Source organism: Sorex fumeus, unplaced genomic scaffold (assembly GCF_029834395.1).
Source record: "Sorex fumeus unplaced genomic scaffold, SorFum_2.1 ptg000047l, whole genome shotgun sequence".
Classification (NCBI taxonomy): domain Eukaryota; kingdom Metazoa; phylum Chordata; class Mammalia; order Eulipotyphla; family Soricidae; genus Sorex; species Sorex fumeus.
Genome location: NW_026606104.1, coordinates 1,035,108 through 1,054,415, shown reverse-complemented (window position 1 = coordinate 1,054,415; position 19,308 = coordinate 1,035,108). Strand labels below are relative to the sequence as shown.

Sequence of the window (19,308 nt, the reverse complement as noted above, 5' to 3'; positions counted from 1 at the left end):
GAGGAAGATTAAAGAGCAGCAAAGCTCACAGTAGAAGAAAATTTACCACTGACCCCGGAAACACTTCGTTTTGCGTAGAAATCTGGCGGACCTCCTTTTGCGATTGGCTACTTGATCCGGAAGAAGAGACAGCAAACGACTCAGGATTGGACCGAATAATAAAGGTGGGGCTTTAGCGAACCAGTGACCTTAGAAACCGGAAGTGACGGAAAGGAAGTCGTCGGCTGACTTTTTCTCTGGTTGGCGCCTTCGGTGGGCGTGGACAGCCGAGCCCGTCAGGCGAGGTTTTCACCCGCGACCCGGCCCCTCCGGGGGCGGTACCTTAAGGCTACGCCTCCCGCGCCGACTCTGGGTGGCTCTGAACCGACGTCGTAGGCTCTAAGGGGCGGAGACTCGGAGAGGACTTTTGTCTGGGAGCTTAGGGACGGGCTGACGCTGTCACCTACTTGGAGACTTCCGGCGCTAGTGGGCTCTGCTCCCTCCCTCCTCGGCCGAGGACACACCCAGTCGCGAGCCGCCGACGCTCTCTTCAGCATCGATTTCTGTCGCGTTGCTTTCGGGCAACTGCAGCCTTCAGTTCGCCCGCGCTATTTTCTAGTCTTGTGGACGACCTCGGCTCCCTACTGCCCACTCCCCTGGATGCTCTGGCCCCCGGCGCCCCTCTAAAATGTCTAATAACCTACAGAGGATCTTCCTGAAACCTGCTGAAGAAAAGTCAGGCAGCGCCTCGCATTGGTAAGTACCGGTTTCGAATTTCCCTCGACACACCCGCCCCTCGCCCGCCTCTCGGGAAGTCGAGCGGGGCCGTCGCTTCCTGCCTTTCTGCCGCGCCGAGGAGTGTCACACCCCGCGGGCCGAGCCACGCTGGCGAGAGTGCCGGTCGCGTCGCGCTCAGCGCGTGGAGCGCGCACTCCTCAAGGAAGCGTCACTGAGACAAACCGAAAATACGCCCGGCGCCGGACGCAGCCAGATCCCCGCCGTGACTCCGCAGGACGCCGGAGTCGCCAGTGTCTTTGGTCGAGGAGTAGATCCCCACGGGCGAGGACAGCAATATGGCCGACGTTCCCGGGGAAACAAAATCTTCTGGAAGATTCGCGCGTTCGCGGCAAAAGTGCGCAGCTATCAGCGCGGAGTTGCAAGTGCAACCCAGGTGGCGCTGGACTCCCGTGCAAGCAGCCGTGATTTCAGAGCGTAGGGAGAGGAAAAGAAGGCGGTTTTGCGTGTGCAAATGAGTATCTGGATGGAGAGGTTGGAAAATTGTTCCAGAGTAAGTGGGTTGCGGGGTTGGGTTGGGTTTTTTTTTTTTTTAACTAGAACAGTAGCTTTCTATGAAGGAAAAGAAAATGGAATAGAGACGTGGTCCTATAAAACCTACCCTTTGGAGCAGCCTGTTAGAAGCAGGTGACTGGTGTGCCAGATTTAATTGGGTGTCTCATTGGAGGAACCACGTTTGACAGTGGGGAGATGTCAGTATGCCTGAGAAAGAAATACTCATTTGTAAATTTATTAAGCAGTGTACTACGCAGCCTTCCTTTTTTATTTTTTTCCCCTCTTTACCTCTTTAAACCTTATGCTAGCATCACATGAAACCGGAACAAAATTTGTGGCAGAGTATTTTTAAGTTGCTCGCACCATGGTTAATGGACGTGTAAGTTGCGTGAAGAAAAGTTAATGGGTTTCTGCAGAAAGAAAATATGAAGAAAGCCTGTAAATTGAGATGGAAAAATCACGGAAGGAAAAGAATTGTGATCGAAGAAGACCAGTCTGCACGTATTTGATTTTAGCTTTCCCGGGTACTATTTGTGGAACCAAATATCTGGTTTCCAGTTTGTAAATCAAAGCACCTAGAGATATTTCAAGAGAATAATGAGTGTAAAAAAATAGTACAGGGAAGCTAGAGAAGCAGTATTTAGATGTCAGCTAATAATAGCTAATAGTCGCTGTCACTGTTCCTGATTCTAGCCTACGAAGTAGCTTTAATTACAAATAGATACAAACATTAATTATAAATACAGACATTCACAAAAGCATTAACATTCGGACATGAAATGGTCTACAGAAATTTTCAGCTAAAACAAAATGGAACTACAAAGACAGATGTGTTGTCTCTCAAATCAAAATTGGCTTTCTTGAATTTATAGTCGGTGCTCAGAACTTACTCCTGGCTCTGCGCCTAAAGATCACGCCTGGCGGATTCTGGGGTTGGGGCTGGAGGTAGGGTGCGGGAGATCGGAGATGGAACTTGAGTGGGCCTCGCGCAAGGCATACTCCCTACCGGCTGTACAGGGCTGTGCGGCTATACGTCCTACCTACCGGCTGGGCCCAATAGTTTCGATGGAGGTTGGGGCAAGAGGCCGAGGTAATGTCCTTTATAGATAGATATATAAAAGTTGAGTTTCTTTTAAAATACTGCGCATTTCTTTTAGTACCTTTTAGTAGCATGGTGTTTAATGACATTTGACTTACTCATATTACTTTAGTATTTCTTTTTTAGAAACAGATTTACATTTTTATTTGTGGTTTTTCTTTTTGGTTATCCATATTTGATATTTTAAAATTATAAATAGAATCATATTTCAGATACATTCACAAATCATTTCGAATTCATTGGCATTGTTTTCATCACCTTTGAATGCATTTATGTTTTTCAAATCTTTTGGGGTTACTTTATAATTTGGGGCAGATTACCACGTCTTTCTGAAGCTGTTTGATCCTTACTTTGCATATTGATTATATACTTGATTCTGCTGCTTAGAAGTAAATATGCATCATCCAAATACAGTTTTGCAAATAATTTGATTGTCAGCTCTTTATTGGAAAAGCTTTCTTTTTCTGATATTTTGATAGTATTAAATAGTTTTTGCGATAAATTTAAAATGTAAAAACTTAAAATGAGTGTAAGACTTACCTTTCTGTCTCGGTATTTGAAATTTTCTCGTTACTGCTTGTTTTTAAAACTTATTATTTGATAATAGAATACAGGATGTTTATTTTTTAAATCGTCTTCATCAGGACATAAAATAATACCTAAGGTTAATTCCATATTGAAAAGGAAAATTCTGAAAGATATTTGTGATAATAAGATAGTTGTGGTAATAAGATATTTGTGAAATAAGTTTGTTTAGATTTGGGCTTTATTAACAAAGAGTAAAGTACGAATCAAATGGCATAAAGAAAAACAAACTTTGAAATTAGACCTAGTTCAATACTTATTATCAGTGTCATTCAGACGTTTGATTTAAAAAATTTACTGAATGACTATTGTATGATAGTCTGAAGAATAGGATACTATGGACTGTGCCTGTGAAAAAACTTATAATCTTTTGGGGAGACCGGTACAATTTTAATTGTTTTACACAAGGTGCTGTGAGGACATAGAGAAAGAGAATTGTAAAATTCCCGGAGCAGCAGAATTGGTTAATGTATGCAGTCAATTCTCCAATTAAAGGTGAATACAGGATATGCCCAAGAAGAGGTTATTGGTAAATAAAACTCCAGCATGTCTTATTTCAAGCAATTGATATTGATTTTTTTATTCTATACTATAAGCAGTATAAATTGGTAATGCACTTAGCAGTTTGGTTTGCCTTGCTAAAGTGGTTAGATTTTATCTCTTGGAGATAATTTTTTTAAAAGAAAAGTGTTTTTAAAAAGAACTTATGGTGAAATGTGCATTTAGGTAATGGTGTTAGAGTTGACTTTGTGGGCAAGGGATCAAAGACCAAAGTATTTTATTTCAGTTGTCCTTTCAGAGATTTTAAGAGCCTAAAGTAGTTGATGTAGAGTAAAGGTTGAATTCAGAAAACAGAGAAGGGAAAATTGCACACTTTATCAGTACATTGGTGTAAAGAAAAGGGAATCGATTATGATATCATTTTATTTGATAGGGATTGGTAGATTGAGGTGAGAAACATACCCAGAAAGGAAAGAGATTTGAATTAGAAACCCAAATAGGGTTAGAACTGGAGAGTTACTATGTCTGTGACATGCTATAGTAAAAGCCTGTGATAATATATACCACAGTAATAGGAATTAGGGTGTCTTGTGATTGAATCCTGGTTTCTATCCACCATTAACCCTTTAATCTCAAATGGGTAGCTAAAATATGTCCCCAGTAAAGGCACTGGTTTGGCTAGGAAGATAATGCTTCATTGTCTTTTTAGTTGACATTGAAAAGGTAATTTAGTTGACATTTGTCATCTAGTTTTGTATGGTGTGTTTTTATGTGGATTTGTATGCATAAGAATTATAAACCTTACAAACTAACAAATCTGTTTCTCATTAATCTCTCATTTTATGCTTTTGAGGACTTTGAGCAGTGTTATATTAGGCCTCATTCTAAAGTAAATACCAGAAAGTGAATAAGCTTGCCCAAGAGAATATGCAATTCTGAATAAATTATTTAATATTGCTTACCTTCTGTTTTTTCCCACTATAAAGTGGGAATGACATTGCCCATCTTGGCTGGACTATAGAATTAGTTAATAGCTATTATTTGTAATAGTATATCTATTATATACATAATTTTGTATGGTATATATTACCATGTATACTATTACATCATGTACTCATGTCTGTTATACATGTATATAATGAATGCCATAGTAAGATGGGAAAAGTTTTCCTAGTGGTTGAAAAATATATTTTGCAAAATGTCAACAAAAAGGGTTATTGTCTGCAAAATTTGCGTTATTCCATTTCTGATATATAAGTACTTTGTTTTTATTAGGCTAGTAAAAATGTCAGTAATTTCTAAGTGTGTTGGATTAGAGAGGTAGTACAGTGAATAGGCATTTCTTAAACACTGTGTGATTTAGGAATGCTAAGCAGCAGTGCTTTAGGGATCCCAAGTGGGAAGAAGTTAAAGTGAGTTTGAAGGACTAGCATATATTTTCTGAAGTGAATTGAAGTTGAACCTCAGATAACTGCTTTATATTATTGAAAAAAGTTTTTAAAATCTCTTAATAGTACTTAGAATAGAGGATGCCTGGAACAGTTCAGCTTTGGGTGTGCAAGGTGTGCCTCAATTCCTGTCCCCCACAAACCAAGGATGATTGCTCCATAGCTGGAAGCCTGCCTTATGATCAAAGGGGAGAAGGCAGCTGGAATAGAGAAGGGATCACTAAGAAAAAGATGGGTGGAGGAATTGGCCGGGATGGGAGATGTGTGCAGAAAGTTGATAAAGCACCAAACATGATAACCTCTCAGGGTCTGTATTGCAAACCATAATGCCCAAAAGTAGAGAGAGATTATGGGGAATTATGTCTGCCATTGAGGCAGGGGGAGGGTGGGAAAGGGGGGATATACAGGAGATATTGGTGGTGGGGAATGTGCACTGGTGGAGAGATGATGGGTGTTTGATAATTATGTGATTGTAACTCAAGCATGAAAGTTTGTAATTCTCATAGTGATTCAATCATGGTCACGGTCTTCCCGTTGTTCATCGATTTGCTCAAGCGGGCCCAGTAATGTCTCCATCATGAGACTTGTTGTTACTGTGTTTGGCATACCGTGCAGGCGAGATACTCTGGGTAGCTTGCCGGGCTCTCCAAGAGGGGTGGAGGAATTGAACTCGGGTCGGCCATGTTGACTGCGTGCAAGGCAAATGCCCTACCGCTGTGCTTCAATGTGCACAATGTGCACAGTGATTCAATAAAATTTTTAAAAAAAGAATTACATTCTCTGTAAAGTAACAGAATGGGAGACTAACATCCGAGAACAGTAGTGATAAGTACCAGGAGGATTACTACACAGCTTAGAAGCTGGCCTCACGTGCTGGGGGAAAAGGCACCTCAGATAGAGAAGGGCCCACCAAGTAAAGGGTGCTAGGAGGGCCCGCTCAGGATGGGAGATGTGTGCTGAAAGTACACTATAGACCAAACATGGTGGCCATTTAATGCCTTTACTGCAAACCACAACACCCCAAAAGAGAGAGAGAACAAAAGGGAATGTCCTGCCACAGAGGGGGGAGTGGGGTGGAGGGGGTGGGGTGGGGATGGCCGGAGGGATGCTGGGACCATTGGTGGTGGAAAAAGGGCACTGGTGGAGGGATGGGTACTCGACCATTGTATGACTAAAATGCAAGCACAAAAGTTTGTAAGTCTGTATCTGTACCCCATGGTGATTCACTAATAAAAAAATTTAAAAAAATGAATTGCATTCTCCAATTAAAAAGAAAAGAATACTTACAATAAATGGTATGCATGGATATCCCAGATAGTAGATACCTCTTTGGTAAAGACCAGATATTTAATATTGAGAAGTAATAGGCAATACTGTTGTAGATGCTAGATGGGACAAGACTGCATCTGATCTTTTATTATCAAACTAAGTTAAAAATAATTATTGAAATTTTGATGTAGATGACAGAATAGAAAGAGTGCTTTAATCTGCCAGAGATAAATAATAGTGGCTGGAATCATAAAAGTAAAATACAGAAATTTCAACATCAAAGTGAAATACAAGAATGAGATAAAATCTAATCGTAAGGTTTGATGCAGGTTATTCAAGAGGGGCAAGTGCAATGGTGAAGAAATATGATGCGTTGTGAAAAAGAAGAAAATTTTATAGACTTAGTGATTCATTCAGCATATATTTATTGAGTGCTATTTGTTTGTAATTATAAATGGTACTGTGGGTGAATCAAAGATGAGTAAGCAGAATAATAAAACTGATTTAAATCTGGGTGTCTTGGATAGTGTTACCATATGAATAAATAGAATAGAGTACTAGATTTAAGTGGAAAGTAATTTTATTTATTTATTTATTGAGCTGTATCCATAGCAGTACTCCGAAGTTAATCCTGATTCAACTCGGGGGACCATATGATGTGGGGAGTTTGAACTTCAGCTTCCTGCATGCAAAGCATGTTCTCCAGCCCATTGAGTGGTCTCTTTGGCCTCAGTGGACATTCATTTTCACTTTCAATTCTCTGTAAATGAAAGTGTTTGGCAAGCCATCACAAATATGGAGATGAAGCAGATACTAGGGGATAGGAATTAAAGGTATCTCACTCTTGAGAGTCATTATAAGACATGTACATTATGTGTATTTCCTTTTATAGAAGATACTTGAAGGAAATAGGAAACCATAAAAAATGGTACAGTCTTTTTTTCTTGAAAGATAAATAAGGTCAAGAACGTACTTTGAGAATGCTTTCATTGATGTATAGAATGGAGGGCTGAAGAGATAGTACAGCAGGTAAGGCTCTTGCCTTGCATGCAGTTGACCCCAGTTCTATCTCCAGCATTCCATATAGTCCCAGAGCACAGCCAGGAATGATTCCTGAGTGCAGAGTCAGGTGTGGGCCCCAAACCAAAATAAATATATGTTGCCTTTCGCTTAATTAAAAAATAGACTGTTTAGAATGGAAGAATTGAAAGAAGAAAAAAAAAGAGCATGTAATGGAAATCTTGATAGGTCAGTGATTAAAATAAAGAAATAATTGAATAGCAGTATGTACCAGCAAGAACACGTGGGAAATGAGTCTTCCATGAGCATATCATACATTCTTGGGCTGGAGCGATAGCACAGCGGGTAGGGCGTTCGCCTTACACGCGGCCAACATGGCCGATCCGAGTTCGATTCCTCCGCCCCTCTCGGAGAGCCCGGCAAGCTACCGAGAGTATTCGATATGCCAGACACAGTAACAACAAAAGTCTCCAATGGAGACGTTACTGGGCCCGCTCGAGCAAATCGACGATCAACGGGAGGGCCTTTACCTTTTACCTATCCTTAAACAATTTTTTTATTGACTTCATTTGGCCTCCAGTTATGTGCCTGTTTTTCTCCCATTTGTTGTCAAATTTCATAAAAGATTTGTCTGTATTAATATCTTTTTCTCATATTCACTCTTGAGCCTCTTTTCCCATCAAACTTTTCTGAGAAAAAATGACTATGCTATCAGTTGACACTTGTACCATTAATTCCTTTGCACATTAAAATCCTCATCCCACTTGGTTTCAGAACCTTTTCATTAATTTGCCCAGTTTTCTTGAGAAGCTCTCTTCCTTTGACTTTCATTAGATCAGAATGGCTTGGTTTTCTTTCTATGGCTCAATGAACTGTGGAAATATTCTGAAGTGTTTTACAGCTTTAGTCTGCTGAATGTATAAAGGGGGAAGGATAGACTAAAGAAAAGAATACCAGTGAGCCATAATAAAGTGTGTAGGGCATTTACCTTGTGCACAGCTGATCTGGGTCTAATCCCTGGCAATCCCTGCCTGGTGTAGAGCCAGGAGCAACCCCTGTATATCACTGCATGTGGTCCCCAAACAAAATAGTACAATGGGTAGCTTGCTTGACTTTTACATGCTGCTGACCCAGCTTAGATCGTTGACTCTGCATATGGTATCCAGAGCACCTAGAGGAGTCATCCCTGAGCACAGAACCAGTAATCCCAGAGCACAACTGGGTGTGACCCCCAAATACAATAAACAAAACAAAATTAAGCTGGAGACATTTGCTTGGTCTAGAGTAAGACAGTTTGATTTGGAACGCATTGAATAGATTGAGGGAATTGTAGAGTTAATATCAGTTAGGTTTTTGTAAGAGATTGAGTAGGGAGGATGAAAAGCAAAATTGTTCTGATTTAGACATCTAGGGTTGATGGTGTGATTTTTATCAAAGGGAAAAAAATACTAAAGAAATAACGGGGGGGTGGGGAGCGGTGTGGGCGCACCTAAAACTAGCCACATTGAGTTTTAGGTGCATTTGAGATTCTGAATGGATCATGAGGGTTAAGAGGATCAGAGGTCAAAAGGGAAAGTGTGTGTGTGTGTGTGTGTGTGTGTGTGTGTGTGTGTGTGTGTGTGTGACAGTCTCATAGAGCTAAAATATAAATGTTTGAATTATTGATACAGGAATGGTGATTTAATTGAATACACACATATGTGTATGTGGTAAAGGTAAAGGTGTAAAGGTAAAGGCCCTCCCGTTGATCGTCGATTTGCTCGAGCGGGCCCAGTAATATCTCCATTGGAGACTTTGTTGTTACTGTGTCTGGCATATCGAATACTCTCAGTAGCTTGCCGGGCTCTCCGAGAGGGGCGGAGGAATCGAACTCGGGTCGGCCATGTGTATGTGAGTATATATATACAAAATATATATAATATCTCAGGACAGTATGTAATAGGAAGAGGGAACCTCTCATTAAACTCTGAATTCCAACTGTTGACTATTAAAGAGCCCTTGCCTTGTGCGCAGCGGTCTGGCCGAGGCGGGTTCAGTTCTTCCGCCCCTCTTGGAGAGCCTGGCAAGCTACCGAGAGTGTCTCGCCCACACAGCAAAGCCTGGCAAGCTCCCGGTGACATATTCAATATGCCAAACACAGTAACAAGTCTCACAATGGAGACATTATGGGCCCGCTCGAGCAAATCAATGAACAACGGGAAGACAGTGCAGCGCATTGCTATCTCTCCAGTTCCTGGGTAGGATAAGTTGGGAAAGGATATGAATAAGTCATTAAAAAGACAGGAAAATATTGTATCTAGGAAATCCTGTGAAGAAAATAAGAAAAAGAGCAAGAATTTTTTAATTCACCCAAATGAAGATGTGGAACAGTTTGGAGGTTGGAAAGAATTGGGCTAGAATTTTAATAGAGAAAACTTTGATCCAAATGGGCTGGAGAGATAGTACAGTGGATACTGCCTTGCACAAGGCCTACCAGGGTTTAATCCCTGGCATCCCAGGTGGTACCCCAAGCACCACTAGGAATGATTGTTGAATGCAGAGCCAGGAGTAGTCCCTGAGCATTGCTAGTTGTGGCCCAAAAACAACCACAAAAAAAGTATGGCTCAAACTATAAGACACAGAGAGCAAAATGCCACACTCTTTTTTTCTCAGGATAACAAAACCAGTTCCTAGGTCTGTGGAGAAAGTGGCCAACCTGGGTTTGGTCCCTGACAGCATGTATGATCAGCCCCCTGCAGTTAGTGATCCTTGAGTACAGAACCTGGTGTAAGCCCTGAACACTGAAGGGTATGGCCCCCAAATAAAGACAAACAAATAAAAATACAAATTCTATTCTTAGTTTGTAGGCCACATAAGATCAGAAAGGTAGACATATTTAGCCCACATGTCTCATGCTTAAATTAAAACAACGTAAGTGCAGAATTCATGTCCTTAGGCTCAGCTCATTATAAAAATATAGTTAGTAAACACATCTTTATAGCTGTTTAGAATTATAATCATTTCATTGTCTTTTTTTTTTTTGGTCTCAATTTTATAGGAGATAGACTGCACTCACTCATGTCTAGAATTTAGCGTGCAAGACAGGCTCTAGATAGAAAAAAAATAGCAGATTAACATATGATAGCAACCAAGATATATGCCATACAGGAAATTTGCAGATATTATTATTAAGAAGACTCAGGTCAATAAAGTAGCCAGAAAATATATCTCTTTAAAAGTACAGTTTGTGTTGAAAATTGAGTGAAGTTAGTAGGAGAGAAGAGAGATAACATGGAGGTAGAGAGATAACATGTATCATGACCTGAGTCCCCCGAGAGCTTGGCAGTTTTCAGAAACTAAGAGGTGGTTTTAGGTATATGTAACTTGAGATGTTTGTATTCAAGAAATTTACAAATAGTTGACTACACAGACATATTGTTATCTATTAACGTTTCTAAAAGTTAGACAATCTGTACTAAAAATTAGCTGATAAGCATCAGGCTCAAAATTGGCTGGGTGAAAAAGTACATATATTGCCTTCCACTGTGTTCCACATTTTTTGGAAAATGTTTAAACTGAAATGGCAGTGCTTCTTTATATGAATTAATAGGAAATTGGAACTACATGAGTCATCTCCAGTCCAAGATTTTTCGTTACCAAATTTTACATGCACTGAAATAATAAAGAATAAAGAAATAACTTAGTTTAGTCTCTAGAATTGTGATACATTCAAGTTTTTCCATAATCGAGTTTTTTTGTTGTTGTTGTTTTGGTTTTGTTTTTTTCTCTTTGGGTCACACCCGGCAATGCTCAGGGGTTACTCCTGGCCCTGCACTCAGGAATTACTCCTGGAGGTGCTCGAGGGACCATATGGAATGCTGGGGATTGAACTGGGTCTGCCGCCTGCAAGGCAAACGGCCTTAAGTGATGTTTTAAACAGAAAAGGAATCTACTGATAAGACAGTTTGTGAGTCATTGTCATTGGAAAGAACACAAAACAGACTGGAGGAATGGGGTTGGAGGCAGGGTCTGAGGGAAACAAAACAGTAAAATGGGACTGTTACAGCAAAGGAAACAACAGGAAAACAAAATTTAAAAAAAGATAATAATAGTTTATGGAGTATGTATCCTAGTAGGCATAATTTTATGAAAGGTTAACATTTTTAGAAAAATCTACTTTTAGTTGTAGAAATAAATGTTAACATCTTATTGCCTAATCATGTAAGAAGCTCTAAATCAAAGCTGATTATATCTTTTGATTATCTTTTCTACTTTCTCAAAATCTCGGTTTTTGCATCATTTCACTTTGAAAACAAAGTGAGAAATTACATTTTATAAAAATTTTTTCATATAGTATTTGAAGATATATTTTATTTTAAATAAAATGTATATACCATGTAGTATGTTTGGTTATTTACTCATAATGTTCTTTTAAGTGTTTCAGGCTGCATGTACCAAGTAGTTCAGACGATTGGCTCGGATGGAAAAAATCTCCTGCAATTACTTCCAATTCCTAATTCCTCTGGAAATCCTATACCACTAGTTCAATCTTCAGTCATGTCTGATGCTTTGAAAGGGAATACAGGAAGTCCAGTTCAAGTTACTTTTAAGACTCAGATTTCCAGTTCTTCCACAGCTGCATCAGTTCAATTGCCCATTTTTCAGCCAGCCAATTCTTCAAACTACTTTCTTACAAGAACAGTAGAGACAACAGAAAAAGTTAGAGTTACTTCTGTGGTAACTGAAAATCTTTCCTCATCAGTTTCTAAAGTTCAGAGTCATGGTGTGAAAATTGATGGACTCACCATGCAGACATTTGCTGTTTCTCCCTCCTCAACACAAAATGATTCATCTTATTTTATAGTAAATACCCAGAGTCTTCCGATGACCGTGAAGTCTCCAGTTTTACCTTCTGGGCATCATTTACAGATTCCTGCCCATGCTGAAGTGAAGTCTGTACCAGCGTCATCATTGCCTCCTTCAGTTCAGCAAAAGATACTTGCATCTGCAACCACAAGTACCTCAGGAACAGTTGAGGCCTCCCAAATACCAACTGTTATTTATGTATCTCCTGTAAATACAGTGAAAAGTGTAGTTACCAAGAACTTTCAAAGCATTTACCCAAAACCTGTTACAGAGATAGCAAAGCCAATAATACTAAATACCACACAGATTCCAAAGAATGTTCCTAAAGAGACACAATTAAAAGGTGGCCAGCATTCTCAAACTGCTCCAGTGAAATGGATTTTTCAAGAAAATCTACAGCCTTCTCTTGTTCCTGTTAAATCTTCAAATAATGTGGCTTCAAAGATTTTAAAAACTTTTGTAGATAGGAAAAGTTTGGGAGATAGTACCATAAGTATGCCACCATTGAGTACCATTGGTTCTAGCAGGACACAGTCCAAAAGTATGCCTATTAAAGATAATGCTTTGGTTATGTTTAATGGGAAAGTTTATCTATTGGCTAAAAAGGGGACCGATGTTTTGCCAGCACAAACTGATCAGCAGAATTCTGTTTCTCCTGATATTCCACCAAGAAAAGATACATCACAGATAGTGAGCTCAAGTCCAGTTACAGAAATATCCAGAGAGGTTGTAAATTTTGTGTTGGCTAAAAGTAAATCTTCCCTGATGGAGACAAAATCACTTTCAAATACCCAACTTGCTTCCATGGCCAATCTAAGGGCAGAGAAGAATAAAAAAGTGGAAAAACCATCTCTTTCTACCCCAGACCCACATAATAGCAATCAATCTATTAACTACTTAAAACAAAGTAAGACTTTACTCACAAAGCCAGTCCTTCCAGATGGATTTAGTACAGGACAAAATGCCCCCAGAAAAGGAAATATCATCCAGAGCATAGAGAAAATAAGTTCCTCTATTGATGCAACATCTGTTACTTCACAACAGTGTGTTTTCAGAGACCAAGAACCAAAGGTAAATTTCCCATGTTAGGGTGTTCTTTTTATCTACATAGAAATTTCTTTTTTTTTTAATTCTTAAGTTAGTTATCTATAACACTCTTTTTCTCCCTTTCTCCCATCATCCACTCCATCACACACATACCATACACAAATGAATAGTTTAAGTAAAAACTTTTATCAAAAGAAAATGTTTGAGGAGTGTAATTGAGAGTCCAAGCAACACCTTTTTCTTGAATCATTTGGCATGCCAAATCCTTAAACAATATCAGACATATCACAGAACACTATGGTTCAGAAGAGTTGAAAGGATGGTGTGAATTTATTAGTGAAATTGTGTGTGTGTGTGTATGTGTGTCTGTATACATACATTTATACAGCCTGTGTATGTAATAGCTTTTAATATATAAAAAGATCGCTATGTATAATAGAGTTTGATAGAGATTGGTTTGTTTTGTGTTAGCAGAGACCTAGTAATTTTTTTTTTTAGCCAGATGGTACACGGTTAATCAATGTCTTTTAGTTATGAAATAAGATTTATCAGCATCTTTGAAAGTGTTATTTTTTTTGTAGACAGGTTTCCCTTTTTCTTTTTTATTCTCCCTGACAACTCATCCAATTACCTAACATACCCACATATTTACCTTTCTGTTCTATGTTGTCTGCTCACTAAATATTTGAACCTACCTTTTCCTTCCTTACTTGTAAGTCAACTTAGTCAGTCTTCTTAAGAATTCATTGAATTCAAGAGATGCAAGGAGGTGAATTCTAATTAACTATAAGACTGATAAAAGGTTGATTAAAAAAATAATAGACTTTTGGGGGCTGGAGCGATAGCACAGCGGGTAGGGCATTTGCCTTGCACGCAGCCAACATGGCCAACCCAGGTTCAATTCCCAGCATCCCATATGGTCCCCCGAGCACCGCCAGGAGTAATTCCTGAGTGCATGAGCCAGGAGTAACCCCTGAGCATCTCCGGGTGTGATCCAAAAAGAAAAAATAATAATAATAATAAGACTTTTTCAGAAGACTAGTTTTCAGTAGTGTCATAGATTATTCTCAATTTGGGATTAAGTTTTGCTGTTTTGGGGAAAATTGAATTGTTAACTTCTACTACCAGAAAATTGTGAGACTGTGAATGAGGGGAGCATTTTAAATGTGTATTCAGTTAAATTTTGTTCAGTGGTGGTAAGACAGTGGTAAAGCAAACCAACCATTATGACTGTCTAGTTTGATAAAATAGCTTAAGTAATTGTCAGTTTGTGTGTTTTCTTTTCCTAATTCCAGATCCAGAATGAAATGGCATCAACATTTAAAAAAGTTCCTCAAGAAAGAAATGACAAAAAATCTGAAGGGAGAATCAGTAAGGCATCATGTCTGAAGAGTGATGCTGAGTTAAAAAAAATATTTGGTCTTACTAAAGATGTGAGAGTGTGCCTTAAACGGATTCCTGACATTTTGGGTTCTGAAGAAAGTTCTGATACTTTTAGAAATTTGGTAAAGAGCGATACTCACAAAGAGAAAGAGTTTACAAAAGTAAAGGAAGACGAGAGAAAACAGGTAATAGATTTTAAAATGTCCTCTGTAGGTGCTCCAAAACTTAGAAGATATATTCATTTTCTAGATTTTTTTAAAGTCTAATTTATATGAGTGACAGTAGCTGCCAAATTTGCATATATTTTATACCAAAAATTGTTTAATTGTACATGCAAAAGTAAAAATGCAACCACAGTTAAAGATAGTACTTCAAGTGTTTTTATTTACCTACTGTCTTTTTTTTTTTTAATCATAATTACAAGAAAATAGACATAGCCTTTAAGCCTGCTAAACCTTCTTTGAAGAATTTAGGTAAATATTCCAATTTAGGGAAAAATCTAAGCATGCAGGTGTTAATCCCTATTATTAATACAAACATCTTTTAAAATCTACATATTTAGGGGCCAGAAAGGTAATACAGTGGGCAGGACACTTGTCTTGCATGTGGCTAATACAGGTTTAATCCCTGGTACCACATGGACCCCCAAGCCTCACCAGAAGTGATCTCTGAGCACAGAGCTAGAATTAAAACAGTCCCTTGCCATAGATGTTCTCAGTAAATTTGTTGAGTTGCTAAATATTTATATCTGCAAACTTTGTTAAGTTTACATTTTATAGTAATAATTTGTGGTAGTAATATTTTGTTTTTCCTTTGGAATCTTACTTAACATTGCAGCAGGGTTTTGATAAGAAAAGAAAAGCTAAAGCCTTTAAGAGGACGACGGGTAACACCAAGAAGAGAAAGAGTCAGAGTACTCTTAACACACCAGTAAATGGAGGAACTGATGTCACTAATTCCCAACTTATCAGCAGTGTTTTACCAGCTTCAGATGTACCACAGGATAGCATTCTCACAAGCAGCAACAAAACTTCCAGAGATGAAGAGAAAACTGAATTAGAACAATGTACTAATGAAAACAAAGAGACAGTTACATTGAATTCAAATGCAGCCTTTGAAGAAAGTCATTCCTTTAATATAAGTTATACTGAAGATATTTTCCCCATGACTCCTCCACAATTAGAAGAAACTGTTAGAGATGAGAAAATACGAAGACTTAAGCAGGCATTGATGGAAAAAGAAGCAGCTCTTGAAGAAATACGTAAGAAGATGCACCAAAAATAATAAAATTTAACTGCATATAAAGCTGTTGGTGAAATAGTTGTGTTTTTCCCTTTTTTGGTATTAATTGTAGATGTAGTCTGAATGTGTGTTTGAATATGAAACTTGTGTTTTCATCAGTTGACTATAAAACTTTGTTTAAAGAATACAGAGGTTGATTCACATAAGATTTGTGAATAATCTGCCAGGGCTATCAGAATCTTTGTCTGGATATCCTTTTTTTGGAAAAAGGAAAATTTTTCTATTTTTCTATTATTTTACTAGACATTCGCAAAGTTTCAATATTTGTGTAAAGTTTTTCCTATTATTTGTATCATTCGCTGAATAGCTCAGGTGTTATTCCAGAAACAGATAATTATTATGTACAGTCTAAATTAACAATCCACAAGAGGAAATGAACTCTAATTTAGCTCCGTTGTGAACTTGTACATGTCTTTGTTTAGTGCTTTTATCCATAAAATGATACATTCTTACCAACATTGTTGTCATTTTTTTTTAATTTCATGAAAGAAAATGTGTTCTAGCTATAGAATTTAAATATTCAAACATTTCTTAAGAATGAGGGACAGTTTTTTAACTTTTACAAAACAGTTTTATATTATCTAAAACAGGTTTTCGAATTCAGGTCATGTGATTTTTTTAATTTCTTAAACATGTTATGCATAGGAAAATGGTTTTTTAAAAAAGTATACGTATCACTTGGATTGTATAAAAAATGAATCTGAAAAATAGGCACATTTAAAACTTACAAATTGTAAAATGTAGGTTTTCTTAATAGTGACCTTAAAAAATATACATGTGGTTATCTTTGATTTAGAGAATTCAGGATTGATATGAAGATAGGAATAAGGGGAAGGAGAAATTTTCCTAAAAGCTATTTAAAAAAATTATCAACAAATCCTGGAAAGTTTAAAAAACCTCATACATTAGCTACAAGATAGAACAGTAAATCAGAAGTAGTGAAAGGGGGTAGAACAAATGCCAGTTCTCATCGCCTTCTTCCCCTTTTTGCAAAGCTATATTGGTAACAATTTACATGTAAATATCATAAAATTTATTCTTTAAGATCATACAGGAGAAGGTCCTAGTTATGGCCCAACAGGTTATATGCTTGCCTTGCATGTAGCTGACTTGGGTTCGATTTCTGGCATCCATATGGTCCCCTGAGTACTGCCAGGAGTGGTTCCTGCATGCAAGACCCAGGAATAACCCATGAATATTTACAGGTGTGATCCAGAATTCAAAACAAAAAAAGATAGTACAGGGATTAAGGTGCTTGCCCTGGAAACAGCTGACTCAGCATTGATCCTGGTCACTGAATAGAGTCCACTGGCAATCTCCAGGAGTGATCCCAGACCATAGAGCCCGGAGTAAGCCCTGAGTGTAGCTGTGTGCAGCCCAGATCACCCCCCCTAAAAAAAAAAAAAAAAAAAAAAAAGCTTAAGAGTCATGCTAGGTGTGTGGATGGCCCTTAATACAATCCCTGGTGCCATATGGCCTGCAGAAAACCCTTGATTTGGCCCTGGTGACCTTTCAAGCACCACTAAGTGAATATCACTGGAAATGGTGAGCCCCTAGTTTTAAAAGTGTACAGTTCAGTGTTTTTAGATTCCAGGGTTATGCAATTATGAATGTGATCTAATTCTAGAACATATTCATGATGCCCCTTCCTCCAAATATTCTTGTCCATAGTAAGCAATCTCTATACCCTCCCAGCCCGAGGCAATCACTTACTATATTTTTTTGTGTCTTAATGTCTCTTTGGATGTTCATTTGCATGGAAGAATCATGCAGCATGAATTTTTTTTAACAAATCACTATGGAATAGACCATTACAAAGCCTTTCATGTCATACAGCATTCCAACACCCATCCCTCCACCAGTGTACATTTCCCAGCACCAGTGTCCTCAGGTTCCCTCCCATCAGGCCCCCACCCCAATCCCTCCCCTGCCTGCCTCTATGGCATTTGTTTCTCTCTCTCTCTCTCTCTCTCTCTCTCTCTCTCTCTCTCTCTCTCTCTCTCTCTCTCTCTCTTCCCCCCCCCCCTTTTGGGCATTATAGTTTACAATATTGATACTGAAAGATTATCAAGAATTTCCCTTACCTACCTTTAACCCTCAGATCTTGTCCAGTGTGATCATTCCCAGCTATGATTGTCATAGCATTCTCTTCTCTATCCTACCTACCCTCAGCCCCCCCACACACTTGTGATTGGATCCAACCATTTACCAGTCTTCCTAACCCTTTACTCTGGCCATGGATATCATTCTAATATCTATTATATACCACAAATGAGTGCAATCATTTTATATCTGTGCCTCTCCTAACTCAGCATGATACTCTCCATGTCCATCCATTTATAGGCAGATTTCATGACCTCTTTTTCCTGACAGCTGCATAGTATTCCATTGTGTAGATGTGCCATAGTTTCTTTATCCATTCATCTGTTCTTGGGCACTGAGGTTGTTTCCAGATTCTGGCTATGGTGAATAGTACTGCAATGAACATAGGAGTGCAGATGGTGTTTCTGCTGTGTGTTTTTGGTCCCTCAGGGTATACTCCCGGATGTGGTATTGCTGGGTCAAATGGGAGCTCAATTTCTAGTTTTTTGAGCAACGTCCATATAGCATGATTTCTTTCGTTACTGGTTTCTTTAATAATTTGATGTTTTCAAGTTTCGGCCATGCTGTAGAATAGATTACTAGTTTTGGGACCAGACCCAATGGTGATCAGGGCTACCATTGGCTCTGTGCTCATGGGAGTTACTTCTGGTGGTGACTGGGGAACCAAGTGGTTTGTGAACTGGAACCCTGACCTCCTGTATGTAAAGCATACCTTTGGGCCCTTTGATCATTATCTCCCCAGCCCCCTTAATTATTTTTCAATTGTTAATATTTTCTTTTATATGGATATGTTCGTTCATCTGTTTATTTTTATTGTTCTGGTTGTTGGACCACACTCAGCAGTGCTCAGAGTTTACCTTTGGTTCTCTGATCCCTGGAGCTACTCAGAGTGATCCCTGAGCTGTGGGAGCAATTTGGAATGGGTTGGGGTAGGGGATCGAGCCCAGACTGACTGTGTAAGACAAGTGCCCTATCCAACATACTATCTTTTCAGCCCCCAATTCATCCATTGATGGACATTTCGATTGTTTATATTTTGGAATTTAAGATGTTATGTTACTAATGTTTCTGTGAATTTTCATGTACGAACTTTTGTGCTTATGTTTTCAGTACTCTCTCTCTCTCTCTCTCTCTATATATATATATATATATATATACATATATATATATATATATACATACCTAGGTCGTAATTGTTGGGTCATATCCTGACTTTCTGTTTAACATTTTGAGGAAATCAGACTGTCTAGCCAGTGTTTACTCCCCTTATTCCAACAAAATTAATTTTTCAAGGACTTCAGTGATTTTCATGTTGCTGATGTTGCTGGATCCAGTGATCAGTGTCAGCCTTCTTAATTTACCTTTTTATTAGTGAGAACATAATATCAAAACTTGCTAATTCCTTTGAAAAGTTTAAACAGCAGTGTGTGATTCTTA

General features: G+C 38.6%; 1 protein-coding gene across 4 annotated transcripts; it reads left to right on the top strand.

Annotated features, from left to right (window-relative positions):
* The first annotated feature begins 352 nt into the window (after window positions 1-352).
* LRIF1 (ligand dependent nuclear receptor interacting factor 1) lies at window positions 353-16,224 on the top strand. 4 transcript variants are annotated; one of them, XM_056123006.1, is made up of 4 exons: window positions 353-735; window positions 11,607-13,107; window positions 14,379-14,651; window positions 15,307-16,224. In XM_056123006.1, the coding sequence occupies exons 1-4, from the start codon at window positions 668-670 to the stop codon at window positions 15,748-15,750; spliced, it is 2,286 nt and encodes a 761-aa protein (XP_055978981.1). In that variant the 5' UTR covers window positions 353-667; the 3' UTR covers window positions 15,751-16,224. The 4 variants fall into 4 exon arrangements, with proteins under 4 accessions (XP_055978981.1, XP_055978980.1, XP_055978982.1 ...); XM_056123005.1 differs by having other exon boundaries at window positions 356-735; window positions 15,304-16,224; XM_056123007.1 differs by lacking the exon at window positions 353-735 and adding an exon at window positions 965-1,248 and having other exon boundaries at window positions 15,304-16,224.
* Window positions 16,225-19,308: the final 3,084 nt, after the last annotated feature.

Bases quoted from the DNA above. Each gene is read 5' to 3' on its own strand.
- LRIF1 (XM_056123005.1), top strand. From the start codon at position 668: ATGTCTAATAACCTACAGAGGATCTTCCTGAAACCTGCTGAAGAAAAG. The intron at 13,108-14,378 runs GTAAATTTCCCA...TCCTAATTCCAG, and splicing joins TCAGAGACCAAGAACCAAAG to ATCCAGAATGAAATGGCATC. The intron at 14,652-15,303 runs GTAATAGATTTT...TTAACATTGCAG, and splicing joins AGGAAGACGAGAGAAAACAG to CAGGGTTTTGATAAGAAAAG.